This window comes from Ips typographus, linkage group LG4 (assembly GCF_016097725.1).
Source record: "Ips typographus isolate SLU linkage group LG4, UJ_Ityp_2.0, whole genome shotgun sequence".
Classification (NCBI taxonomy): Eukaryota; Metazoa; Arthropoda; class Insecta; order Coleoptera; family Curculionidae; genus Ips; species Ips typographus.
In genome coordinates this window covers 6,117,117-6,131,764 of record NC_138425.1, presented here as the reverse complement: position 1 = coordinate 6,131,764, position 14,648 = coordinate 6,117,117, and the positions used below count along the sequence as shown (strand labels likewise).

The 14,648-nt window shown below is 32.7% G+C and overlaps 1 protein-coding gene across 1 annotated transcript; it reads left to right on the top strand.

Annotated features, from left to right (window-relative positions):
- The first annotated feature begins 8,614 nt into the window (after window positions 1–8,614).
- On the top strand, window positions 8,615–14,202 carry LOC145728244 (uncharacterized). Its single transcript, XM_081978323.1, has 3 exons — window positions 8,615–9,144; window positions 11,914–12,113; window positions 13,619–14,202. Exons 1-3 carry the CDS (start codon window positions 8,742–8,744, stop codon window positions 13,838–13,840), a joined length of 825 nt encoding a protein of 274 aa, XP_081834449.1. The 5' UTR covers window positions 8,615–8,741; the 3' UTR covers window positions 13,841–14,202.
- Window positions 14,203–14,648: the final 446 nt, after the last annotated feature.

The following is a 14,648-nucleotide window of genomic DNA, read 5'->3' as shown; positions in this document are numbered from 1 at the left end:
TCACTACTAAAACACGTTAAAATTAAACACTAAAACTCAAATAATGATGGGAATGTAAAATATGTCTATTTGCTGAAACTGAAGGAGGTCTGTTTAATGGTCCATTTACACAACCAAACCCTAGTTTATAGTTAATCCATAAAGCTGTGTCAAGGCTTAATTGTGTGTAGGTTAGGTTAGGTTAGGTTCGATTATGATTAGGTCAATATATTCGATTATGAGATTTACCACTAAACCAACAGTGCTAATATAAGGCAAATTAAACCATATTAACATTTATTGTATTAAAAGTTAATAAATAAACCGGTTTATAACGTAAATTAAAAGTGTTTAAAAGGCGTTTTACACAGTTTACTTAAACATCACTAAAAGCTAAAGATGTGGTTAACTAGCAGATAGAAAAAACTATGCAAATAAATAAAATTTGAAAGTTCATATTAGTATTTAGTCATTATATGAGAGATTAATTATCCTGTCAGGATGTGAACACTCTAATTGAATAATATAATAAATAGTTGAGAATTCCTTATTAAAGAAAATAGAAAGTATTAATGGGTTAAATGTTATGACAAATTCATCTATTTAGGAATGGAACCCTCCAGCAAACCTTCAGGTTCCGTGGACCACTCTACTCCAAATGTTCACATTTTGGAAGGCTCAAAAAGTGATATTCTAGTTTACACATCCTTTAAAACAGGCACATTTCAGGTGTTTAGCAAATTTCGGCATTTTCTCTTTGTACCCATTAGACAAACAGACTTAACAGTCGGTTCCTTCAGATGTGCCTTAAAATTAACGATCTTGGAAGACCTAGTTGTCAGCACCTTGCCTATGCGACACTTAAACAGTACTCCACTTATCTTCTTAAGGGCCTCTATAATGGCAAAAATCAGATAAACCCCCCGAAAGAAATCTGACAGGGTATAAATATTTGTGAAGACGGTGCGCTAGGACTGTATACCTTCTCAGGTAGTCTTCGGCAATAAAACTGTTGTTTTTTTAACAGCGCAGGCTTGTAAATAACACTGGTCAAAGGGGCCTAATTAAATGTTGTTTTAACAGAACCGGTCATTAGTAGAAGGACCGCAAAGCGCCGCTCCCGGTCGGCTGAACGCCTTGTGTAATTCGACTCTTCGAGTGGACCCTTAAGGGAAATCTGAGAACAAAAGGTACTTTTGCACTTTAGACATTCACCGCCTTATTTCATTTTAACCTCAATTTTCTAGTTTTAAACTTTATTAGATTTGTGGCTCCATATGTTGGAAGCTAACAAGTTACGATTAATATCTCGGAAACGCACATCAACACGTGTTTCTAATAATCTCGAATTTTCTAAACACTATCGAGTACTAATTGCCAGAAGCGGACGCCCCCAACTGTCTACTAATTGGCCTATCGGTCATAAAATATTAATGATACCCAGACCATGCAATATTTTTCACGCCATTTTAGTAGGACATCCATCATTTCTGAGGAAAACGGTCAGAGATCATGTGAAATTCCAATTCTTGAAAACGAGAGAAGCTGTAATTGAATTAAATTTTAAGTCGAAAGCATTACAACGACGTGTTATTTGTAGAAAACGAAACAAAATTACGATGTCACAAGCTTTGTCAAATCAAGATGATCGCATGTTTGATGGTTGTAGCGTTGGCAGCAATGAACATTATTGCCAAACTTATACTCTTGGAGCCGTTTTACACATCTGTAAAAGCATTTTAGAAATGTTGCCAGATTTCACTAAAACTACCCAGATTATTTTGAATTTTTGCTTTAATTCTACTTTCTTATACTTTGCAGAACTACTTAAAATGCTATTATTACGTCTACTCAATAACATGGATTTGCTAATCTCAAAACAAACAGAATTTAAAAAAAAATTTTAGAATTTTACCAAGTCCCAATCGACAAAATTCAACTCATGAACTTATAAAATTTGCTTAAAATGATGATAGAACTGTATTGTATTTGAGAATGTTTTTTTACTTTTATAGCTTCAAAGAGTGGTGCTTTTACGGCAGCAGTTTAACATATGGAACCAGCTCCAAAGAAAACAAGTTGACACATTTGTCAAAAAGCCTGATCGTAAAGTTCTAAAAAACGTTTAATATAAATTTGAACTGATTGTACTAGTTTTAAAAAGTTGATGACTCAAGATGAAGATAAAGATGAAATTTTATACCTTCATAGAGTTGTATTTGACAGTTACCACAATTGTGACAGATCGAAATATATCCACAATAGACTCGTTACAACTGCCAAAAAAACAACTCATTTTAAACTATGAAATGCATATACTATGATTTACACTGATTGTATTGCTTTTAAACAAGTTTTGTAATTTTAAAGCTTCATGGAGTGGTATGTGACAGTTTTCAAGATTATGACAGATTGAAAATTCCCGTTAACTTGAATATATTTTTTGAACACTATTAATGTGATGTAAATTAAGCCAAGTATATCTTTTGATTATTAATTTTACTACTATAAGTTTACTAATTCTAAATTTGATTATTTGCATCTTCCATTAGTTTTAGTTATCTTATTCGTTTACGATCATGTGTGTTGTGAAAGAGGCATTAGTTTAAAATTTTTAATGCTTTTTAGACGAATTTCTAGCGTGAATATTAACTAAAGTGTTTACAGTTGTTATCTCATTTTAACTTATTCTGACAAAAGAAGATTTTATTACTACAGATTAAAACTCGTCTAAAAATACGTTCTTTGTTTCCTTCTGATGTTATTTTTTCTGTTTTTAAGATTTATGATGCGTTCTTTGTGTCGTCATTCTAATTTGGTTTGGTTTTCAGTTTAGGCAAAGTTAACAAGTTTAGGCACAGAATTATTAAGTATATAGAATAATCATGGAGAGCTGATTCGATGATTTGGGTGTTCTCAGTAACGATTAATAATCCAAGCTTATCATCCATAATTCATTATAATAAATAAGCCTATTTACGTCGATTTCAATCAAGCATTGTTTTATCAACAATTAAGAGCAGCCGGACCACACACTTACATGTCTACAGGCAATAATTCCATGTAAATAAGTAATTAAAAATATTTCTAAATTAGTGTCGCATAGGTCAACTCAATTTCCGATAAGTCTTTGATTTACGCCTGTCAGAGTGTTTATATGACGTGATAACATTCTAATTAATTGTGTCATTTTCAGTGATAAACTAAAATGTGTTTTATTTCCATCTGAGCGGCGACTTAACTAAAGGATTTAAAAGTTATTATTGACTTCGGTGCCACCTCACTGAAGGACCATTAGGGGTATATTAATAGCTCCGCTGATAAATCTAATTGATTCCGGTTAGGATTTAATAGGGTTTTTTTTCGAATATTTAAGGTCGATAAGTTCGATCGTAAAATTGGAATAACAACTTTAGGGTTGAGTATGACGTTTCACTTTTTGACGTCATCCTCAGTCTGGATTAATAAACTTTGATGGATCATCATTTCAAAGCAACTGTCAAACATTACGCAGGCAAACGCGCATTGATGTAATCATTCTGTCTTTGTCTGGAGCACTCGTTTATGTCACACAATATGTTATTTTATGATGAGCCGAAACAAGTGGAGGCATTAAATTGATTTTATTGCCCCCTCTTTATCCAGTGTTGATGCAACCAATCGGAGGGGAGAGCTCGCTCGAAACATAGGCGGGGAACGGGTCTTTCTACTGCCAATCAAACGTAGTAGTAACTAGCATGCGAGGGGATTAAGGTAATAAAATTGTTCCCCTTTTCAATTGCTTTTTGTTCCCCCTACCCCGCCACACCGCACTGGCCAGGTTATTATTCTTGTACAGCTAATTAATTCCATGCTGCAACGTGCTGCTAAGGATAAGTCAATTTCCGTTTTATGGCCCATTGTTTTCTCTTCTACGTTCGGTCTGTTTGTGTTGTTCACTGTAGATTTCTCTGTTGGTGTGGGATTTAAATTGCTAATTAAAAAAATTAATTATCTCGTTCGTATATGTCGCTGTTCGTAATTATTGTTGTTGCTTTCTTGCCGCCGCTGTTGTGAATATTAATCCGCGTTTCGTTCCGTCTAATTGCCGGATTGAAAAAAAATTCAATTAACGCCTTCTTTAGTTTTGCTTAATAACTCATTTAGATAAATGATCAGTTGAGAATTAATGTGATTAGAAGGTTTAGGCCAAGTTTTTAATATAACTATACAGAGGGTTAACTTATTATGCCACAAAATCATGTCATTTAAAAGAGTGAAACAAATTATAGAAGCTTGTTGTGGGTTTAGTCTTAACACATTAGAGTCCTAACCAATCTCTAACTAGCCAATCATAACCATCAGTATCTTATACTATACTAAAGAGGCAAAATTACAATATATTAAACAAAACTAGTTCAAAGCCTGAATATGGGTATAGATTTCATAGCTTGCTCAATTATGTGAAGCAAAAATATCATTAATTTTGCTCTTATCTTGTCATTGCCAATAACCGTTTAATGCAAATTAGCTCAGAAGCTAAATGAATGTAATTTATTAAGAAAATTGTTATTATCTTTAAATAGATCTAACTGACAAACACGTTAAGTATCTAGGTGAACCAGTGGTTCTGAAACAACTCAGCGTTGCAACAGCCATCGAGTTTGATTACTGCTGTCAAGATATTTACATAAACAGTGCGATAAAATACTGAAAAACCTTTTACTATTTTTTATTATTTCATTGGGACACAATGTATTTAATTGAAAATCACTACAAAGCATCTTAATATAAAGGAACCTTTTGTACTAAAGTTTGTTTTTTGTCTAAAACTAATCCGTCATCTGTACGTGCTATTCCAAGACAACACAAGTCCCTTGAGTCACTCAAACTTGCCATTTCAAAAAATCCCTAAAGCCAATTAACCAAACAAAAGCCCACCAACATCGTTCAAACCGCATCATAATTCCGTTTGTCTTGTCAAAAAGGTTTTTCACAAAACATGCAAATTGTCGATTTTGGTGTCTTTCAAGGTATACTAATCCTTTCCAACTAGCCTAGAACACACACCTAGCCAGTAAACCCGAAGAAAGTTTCAACACCTGAAGAGATTTACATTTGAGAGGCACGTGCGAAACGCCTACAATGTTTATTCTCTAAACAAATCCCTCCAGTGGCGCTACTTAGAAACGTTGCTCTAGTAGTTGGTGAGTAAAAACATCATGGACGCCCCTGTATAAGTCAACTGGTTACCTGCTGATGGTCGATAAAGTAAACTAAGCAGAAGACTAGAAAATCAGGGTGTTTTTTCTACTATATAAGTTTCGTTCCGAGAAGTTGTAAGTAAGGTAATTGACTGTTTTGTACATGGAAATTGGTTTTACCAACCTGAAGCTCTAATCCTTTTTTATTTTGACTGTGCTGTCAAGATAGGATGGTTTACAGATTTAGGGCCCATATAATAATAACAGAAGGATTATCGAGGAACTTGTCATGTTTAATGGGATTAGTCATGGGCTTGAATTGAAGACAAATCTGTTTAACAAAACAGATGATTGGATTTTGTTGTTGAAAGTGTGAAAAAAGTCAATTTAGTTGTTTCTTTGTAGGTAAAGGTCTAAACTAGTGTTGTAGTTTAATTCTAGTCAGTCAGTCATAAACATTTTGGTTGGGAGTGAAACACACTGCACTGTGGATATCTTTGAGGTTATTACCATTACTAACAATGTGCTAAAAATCTTGAGGATTTCAAGCCAAAGATAATTCTCATTTTATTGAGGTTTTAAAGTTATGCCAAAATTACCAAGCAATTAGTCAATAAAATTACTAGCTATACTATACTAGTGCGATTAGAAAAAAACAAAACGTACAAAAGTCAGAACATTTATCTTATTCCCAAATACAACTTTTATCCTCTTGAACACTAGAGGGTACCAACTTGCAGATAATATTTTTATAAAACCATAAAAAATAAGGCTATAGTACTTTGCTATTCGTCTTTCTGTTTTCATACTTTCTTATAAAATACCAAAAAACTGTAAAAGATAGCAAGCTGCAACTGTAAGGGACTGTAATTTCTATTTTCGGTACCTTAGTTGGGGTAGATTATCACTCATCTGCTTCTGCCAGGAGGCTGCAGTTAAAATGCTTACTTTTTAAAATAAAACAGGAAAAAATCAAATTTTACTAACTTTACAGATTTTACAGAATTTTTTTTGCTAAAGTAGAGACAATAATGGAAATTTAATAACTGTTTTTTAATATAAATATCAATATTTTAACTAACGTTTTGTTATGTGTATTTTTAAAGTTTAGAGATGCTTGAAACACATTTTTTGATTTTGTAACTTTATTTGGACTATATTCAGCATTCATTTTGTGTAGAGTGACCATATCGGTTGTAACTCCCAGATTTCGAAAATTCTGACTGAAATGGCGTTTCATTGCATTTCTTCTTTTCTTTCAGTTTCAAAAAAGGATTTTTCATAGTGTAAGTCAGTTTTCATAGTAAAAGTTGTTAATGGAAAAAATGTTATACATCTCTGGATTTTTAGATTAATTTACTGGTAACACAGCAAATTTCAGTGCCGTAACCCCCAGATTTTGAAACTATCAACTGAAATGGTCTTTCATTGCGTTTTAACTGACAATCCTAATTCTTTTTGATGGTATTTACGCCATCTCGAAGGCGGCCATAAGAATTTACAAAGTTATCATCTATATCTCGGAAACCAATGACGATAGATGTTTTCTAATTATGTCATCGTGTTCTACGTAAAAAAGTGCCTTAATAATGTCTTAGTTTCAAAACTCTCTATGGCTTTGTTAAAGAGTGTTTAAAATGCAGCCTCTGACGTTTTTCCATTTTTCCGGAAAACGGAGAAAGATAATTTAATTTGGATACCGGAAATAAGTTTCATATAAAATTCTCTAAAACTTTTCCCATTTAACCGACTCTGTAGCTCTTACCGTTTTTGAGATTCCAATACATGTAGAAGCAATTTGGGACACACTGTATACAGCAAATTTCAGAGCCGTACTCCCAAATTTCGACAATACTGACGGAAATTGTGGTTTATTGCAATTTAACCTCACAACACAACAACACACATTCTTTCATTCTTTCTTGGTAATGGTTACCGTTTCAGTACAGTAAAGTTTGTTTATGGCAAAAATACAGTATGTCTCTGGATTTTAAGGCCAATTTACTGGTTACAAAGCAAATTTTATTGTCGTAACCCCCAGATTTCAAAACTACTGACTGAAATAGCGTTGAAGAGTTATACGGTCAAAAAGAGCAATTTTTTTCAAAGTTGCAGACGTTTAAGAACTCAAAAACTATAAAGGAAATCGAAAAACTTGACGCTGTAGCAAATTAACAACACAGTAAACAACAACAAATTAACAACAGCAAGGTAACAACTTTGGAGACTCTTGATATATTAATCTTTTGCATTTGTTGTCTGAACTATTTGTCTATTTAGTTACAGAGGCTTGTATATGCATGTATATGATAATTTGATCAAAAACAAAAATTCTAATAAAATTTTAGTTAGTTAAAATTCATTAGTCTGTATGGTCTTAAATAAAAATTTACTTACACGAAAGTTGCAGTTTGTATATGGCAGTATTTAGTTAAATTTGGTATTTCCCTCATTCTACCATTTATGGGGATCTTCACTTCTTTTTATGAATGAAGTACCTATGCTGTTAATTCCTCCTTGTTGTTTTGATCTTGAACTTAATTATGTTTCAGTTGAGGCTAATGCACTAGCAATTTTGTCAAAACATTCCCAAATATTACACACTTTTTTCTTCTAATGAATGATTGGTCGAATTACCGAATAGGAATAATAACACCGAATTTACCGGATACCGAAGCTTCGACGCATTCTTAGGATTCACTTGTAAATCCACCCAAAACCGTTCATTAAAATGAGAAACTACCAGTCTCTCATAAAATAAATGTGACTTAAATGGTTCAGGTACCTATAATTTCTTTAAATATGAACATTCTTTAATACTGGGTTATCAAATTTTTGTACTAGTTTTTCCTTCTCGTGGTGTTTTATCGTGAGTAATGATTGAGTAAAACAAAAATAGCTTCTAACGGTTTTATATAGTTAGTACCTAATATAGTTAGTACCTAATAGCTATCAATCATTTAATTAATTAGTTAATTCACCTGATGATTTTTTTTTTAGATTAAGGAATATGAACTTAACCCTTGTGGAACTAATTAAATGAACATAAGCCAGTACTAGAATTAATTCCGTTCTGACAAAAGAAAAAAAACGATGCGCAGTCCTCCATTATTTAACCGAATTACAAATGTAAATATAAACCGGATGATAATTTCAAAGCAAATGTACACTTTTAATCAAGCAAACAAGATAATTATCGCCTGGGCAGGCGAGTTAATTTATGCCATAACGCGTAAAATGAACACAACTCGAAACTTAATCAATTTGAATTAATACTAGACATACTACGACAAATAATATAATATGGTAAAATCACGCCAGCGTCACTCAAATCAGCAAATTTAGCGAGGGTCATCAATATCGTAGGCCCGATTTGGAAATTAAATTAGGAGGCGGAGCCCCAAGTTGGGGAGACCACGCCCTTCCACAATGTAGTAGTCCCACTCTTACTCGAGGCTCACACTTCAGTGCACGTCGTCAGCTTCACGAAGCAGCACATACACAACGAGAGAAAAAAGTTGTCAGTTCCTTATACACAGTGTGCCAAAACAAACTGCAGAATCAGTGAAAGTGCGTGTTATGATTTCCACAATGGAAGACACGAAAACGGGAATCAAGGCGAAAATTTCCTTTAGTGTAGAGTCGCTACTGTCGTCCCCCAGTAAACCACCGCCGCCTTCTTCACCGGTTCAAGATAGGCTTCTGGATGAAAGTTCGAATTACTCGGAAAGTGAAGAGAATCGACTGGACACGTCCAGTGAGAAAATCGACGATGACGAAGACGAGGACGAGAATATCACGGTGGACGATGAGGATACCGACGGAGAAGGCAGGGAAAGTTTGAGTCCAAACTCGCAACATACTGTGATTATACCACAGCCCGTGCATCCTTCTATGCCCAGAATCATTCCATCTGGACATACACAATGGCCGTTTACGTGGGTTGGACCAAATGGACCTTTTAGGTCAAATTCTCCACAAGGTAAGCTAGTCAGAATGTGGGAATTGTCTGGAAAAAAGATTTAACAGTAATGATCTTGTTCTCATCTTCTAACACTAACCCAATTGCTTAAAGAATAGTATATTATATTCCTTTCTTTCACCTAAATTACGCTTTAAGGCATTAGGTATTTCTTAAAATCTAAGTCAAAGATACATATCTTAAATTTTGCCTTACTAAAATTTTGAGAAAATAGTGCTATTAAACCACAAAAAATTATAAAGCTAATGTAAGGACCAATGGGTTTTATATCCGGAAACTATTATAATACATTATTCTATCTTAATAATATGATGTTAAGTCAATTAGTCTCTTCGGAATTGCCTATACTGTTAAAAATACTTATCTGATTTGACCATACATCAAGCCATACATACTTTCAGTACAACATGGTTTTTATAGACAAAATTCAGTAGTATGGTCATTGCAGCTAGTTCTAGCAGGATTCAAATCAATTTTGTTTCGTGTTTTGACTGTATTTTTGACACACTCAATGGTTAATGCAAATTTTATTATTTAATAGCAATCAACATCTCTTCTCATAAAAGGTGTTTTAAAAAATTGTCACTTTATGTTTCACGAAAATGTCATATAATTTTAAAAATCATACTTACCTATATTTTACATTTGCTTTGCTGGAAATGTTAGATATAAAACTAAATTTGACAACCTTTGTATTTGCCAAATTATGAAATTTGAAAGAGACACTAATACCATTTAGAACTGTGAACAAATCTGCTAAATTTAAGTTTTTCCAATATAAACTCTTCTTCTCACTTATTGTGATTCAGTTGCTAAGTTTAAGAAATTCTTCAATTGAGCTCAATTCATTTGGGCGTTCAAGCTTTTATATCTTTTCGAACTTTACTTAATGATAACGTTTTTCTTGTTTCACTGATTTACAGTAGAAAATTAGTATATTTTGTATTTTGGCATTTTTATAATTCTGTTATACTTAATTGTTTTCAAGAATCTTTCCTCTGTGTGATTGAAACAGTATTATTGCTCTATCTGCTCTATTGCTCTATTTACTAATTAATATTTCGTAGTTTATTCTTTTAAATTGATTGAAATTATACCACCTATCACATTTTTCACTTTCTGTCATATTATGGACCTGTAATTTATTAACATTAACACTTCCAATTTAGTATTCTGTTAAAACTTACCATTTAAGAAGCAAAGAAAAAAGTTGTTTCACATGAAATTGCAAAAGTTATTTAAATTGAGTATTTTAATCTCCTGATGATTCACTATTGGTTTTGATTTTGTTTTCAGAAAATGTACTATTTATTCATTTAGGATTATTTTAGATAAAATGATAAAATTATATATTAAAATGATAATTAAAATACTATAATCCAGGATTTAAAATGCAAAATTTACCAATACAAATGAATAATTCTGCTGCAATTCTTTCTTAAGACTAACTAAACTAAATTAGGAATTGTTTTATTTTCTTGTATAGTTTAGTTTTTTTAAGAAAATGTATTATGATTATATTACATTTTGATGGTATATTTTTTTTTATTCAATGTTCGTTTTTTTATGTGTGACAACATGGTTCAAATATAGTGTCCTGGACGATAAGGAGGGCCATTATGGGGATCTTGAAAACTTAGAGATACAGATTATTGCAATAGATTGGTTGCTTAATTATGGCCTTAATGCAATGACATTGAAAAAACGTATTTTTTTTTGGTTTTTGGAATATTTTAAAAAAAGTGTATTTTTAGACTTTACGTTTTATTTTTTTGTGACGTTAGTATTGGACCTAGACCAATACTAATGATCAGATTTTGAAAGTTTATTTTATCCCAAATTCAATGATGTATTACACTTTACGGTTTAAATGAGTTTTACTATGTTTTTTGACCTTAATAAAGTAATGTCCAGATCTGAACATTATTTCCTATTTTACTTTTTTATTTAAAAATTGCTGATGTCAAGAAATAGTTTAGGTTATTTAGATGGTTATTATTAATTTAAACTTGAAATTATTAATTAAAATTGATTTTGCAATGAAAAAAAAAATAAAACTTAAAGTTCCATAACTGATACCTACAGTTTTAAAAAACTAGAATTGATGGTCGTCCCTTGTTTTGGAACACCCTGCATCCTACTTAATTACCATCACGAGAACTTAAATTACTAACACACCTAGATAACATTTTTATATTATATAAAATACGGACCCAGAAACTTGAGAATGTCCATTTTTTCTACCGATTTCAAAAACCTAAATTTATCGAACCATAAAAGGTAAATGTTTGCATAAATACCAAGTTAAAATTTAGTACGTTTCATTTTCTAATCATATTGCTATCTGACTAATTAGCTCAAATACTAATTGCTGAAACAATAAGCGCTGCTACCTTTCATCAGACAATCCCAGCAAGAATGCTGATCGGCCAATTACTTTTAATTAATATAGCGTACACACCACAAAGTAAAGATAAAAATGGTCAATTTGCCGCACCAGATTAGATAAAAAAATGCTTCTTCCTAGAAAATCCGGTCCGTCTTCACACGGAGTTTTAAAAGAAATTCCATCATTATTAGCTGAATTTTTTGATATTAAATGATGGAGATTTAATCGCGGTTTTATCAATAAATGTTTAATAAAGACGCGGGTGCCTTTTACTTTATTATGAAGTTAATCAACTAATCAGTCAGAGACCCAATTAGTGTTAATTATTTCAGTACTTAAGTGAGTTGTTGCCAACTTTCTTAAATTTTACCTTTTTCCAGCAAACCTTCCAAATTTGGGCAACGGTGGACCACCAATAGTACGTTGCGCCCTAAGAAAACACAAACCAAACAGAAAACCCAGGACACCTTTTACCACCCAACAACTTCTAGCCTTGGAAAAGAAATTTAGGGATAAACAGTACCTTAGCATAGCGGAAAGGGCCGAGTTTTCCAGTTCGCTCAGACTCACCGAAACTCAGGTAATTAACACAATTTTTCTCACCCAAAAATATGCATTTTTTTTTGGCGGTCAGTGTGAATCCACTTTTAAGGTGTAACAGGTAGAAAAATTCGGTACGCCTGTTAAGTTTCAATAATGGTCATTTCAAAGACGATTAACTCTGTTTGCTCCGCTTTGTTGCTTAAGGTGCCCTAAGAGTTAAGGGCATTCTTGAGAATTTATGAGGCTGAAGTAAGATTCAGAGGTGTTTTTTTTTTCTCACGAGTTTTGTTGCAGCTTTAATTTCCATCGATCATGTTAGACATTTCTTATGTATAATCCACGTTTGTTATTTAATAATTTTATTCAAGTAGAAGACTGAATTTTATGGTGACACAATTTGAAAAAACTTTATTTTACGGTCAGTAAAACAGAAATACTGAATTTTAGAAAGGGAACCCAACCTGGGACACAAATCGACAGACTGGGTACTTCTCATTATTTAGTTTTTCTTCTCTTAGCTTTAGTTTATTTAGATTACTAGGACCTAAAGTCATTAACTTTGAGTCCATTTTGGCCTTGTTGGTAAACTTTAATTTGTAAAACTTCCTATACTCACACAGTAATTTAAGCTTAAAATATCATGACGTTTTTTTTTTCAGCAGTTCTTTTGAATTTGGTTTTGACCCTAACCTAAATTTTTCTGATTACGTTTCTGTTATCAAATCTATGAAATTATTAAAAGTGTCCCGGTAAAGGCTTACCCCCTTTTCCTGGACAATCGTTAAATTGGGTTTTAGGATGGATTAGTGTAGTTTAGACTGTGATGTTTAGCACATAGTCTGTCACATTTATATCTCAACTTAGCTAGTGTGTATTAGCTTAAGTCTCAGGAAAATCAGCATTAGCAAGCTAATTTATAATAAATTTTGATATTTAAGGTTGTCTTTAAATCTGAATTTTGAATTAAATCCGAATTAATTTTGGTTACTTCCCTAAGCTGTAAGTTCATCATCAATTTTTAGCATATTGACAATATTTTATTCAGTTAACACCAAAAAAGTCATGACTGTCATTTCCCTGATTTTAAGAATAAAAAAAATAGATTTTCTTCAAATTGTGGAACAAATTTTGAATCAATAAAAATAAGTTTTCTGTCCTTACCACATAGGTATTTGATTTTTGTCAAAATTAACAGTAAATTTGAACCATAATGATATTTGTTATTTTTGCTGTAAAGCATTTTGGGATCTAGAGGAAAAGAAATATTTAAACCTTCTAACGATAACTTTTGCAATATTCTGCAGATGTGTCAAAAACATGAAAATCCTCTTTAAAAATGCGTAGTTTCTTAATTTGTATGGTAACAAATAAGACGTCATTGTGGTTTGCTTTAAACTAATCCCAATTCTTATGACAAAACCCGAAGCTTTTTGGAACCTGAAGGAAATGACATATTGCACCTGAAAGTGCGAAAAACAAAAAAATAAACTTAACTTTTTTCAGTTTTAAATATCAGACATCTAATAGAACTCTTTGTTACAGGTCAAAATTTGGTTCCAAAATCGTAGAGCCAAAGCGAAACGTCTCCAAGAAGCGGAACTGGAGAAACTGAGGCTGTCCGCCCGACCTTTACTGCCGCCCACATTTGGGTTGTTTCCGGGTGGCGCACCCCTGATCTCACCCTTTCTGACCGCCATGGCGCACCGACCTCCCCATTTCGCCTTCTCGGGGCCTTCGGGCCATATGTTGAACATGCCCCAGTGAAAATCGGGCGGCTGTTTTTTGTGATGTTTGTACAGTTTCTAAAGTGTAAAAGTGTATCGATTTTGAGGTTAAGTTATGTATATATAGTAATATTGTACAGAGATTATTTGTGTCGAGAGAATTTGTTGTTCACAATTATCAGCAGCGAAAAGTTTTGGTCACAAAATAGTGTGCAATATCTTGATTGTCGATTTGATATTAGTGTAATATTTTTTGAAAGACTGATTACTGCTGTTTGTTTTTTTCTTTATTTATTTTATGTGTAAATATAAAAGTTTAAGTTGTTCCTGTATAAATACTGTTGTAAATTTCCTGTAACATAACGCCCATGGAATAAATAGTTGTTTTTATTGAAATACGAATTTGGTAGTGTCATTTATCGCACGTAAAATGTGTTGACAGGAGAAAACTGTGATGTTTCGAAAAAAACTCGATTTCTACTAAACCAAGCGGTTCGATGGCCAAAGACAAACATTACCTCGGTCTGATTTCCAATTAGTGTGAAAATTGCGACTGGAAATAAGCAGATTTAAATTCAAAATGGATTCGCAGATGCCGTACCAGACGCTATTAGACCCATTACGAGCGTTCGGATCTGGATCGGGGCAAAAACTCATAATTAAAGTGACAACCCGGCCTTAGTGGGAAATCATAAAACACATTTTGAGAAAGGCAATTTGTATCATTAATTAAAAAATTTACATTTAAATTATTAATAGACCGCATTCCTTTAGGGCGATAAATTACAGCTACCTGTTCTCGATTTAATTTTTTTTTTGGTGAAACGAGTACCACCATGTAGAAATTA

Excerpts from the sequence above, each read along its gene's own strand:
- LOC145728244 (XM_081978323.1), top strand. The coding sequence starts at position 8,742 with ATGATTTCCACAATGGAAGACACGAAAACGGGAATCAAGGCGAAAATT. Across the intron at positions 9,145-11,913 it reads TAGGTCAAATTCTCCACAAG|CAAACCTTCCAAATTTGGGC; the intron begins GTAAGCTAGTCA and ends ACCTTTTTCCAG. Across the intron at positions 12,114-13,618 it reads TCAGACTCACCGAAACTCAG|GTCAAAATTTGGTTCCAAAA; the intron begins GTAATTAACACA and ends TCTTTGTTACAG.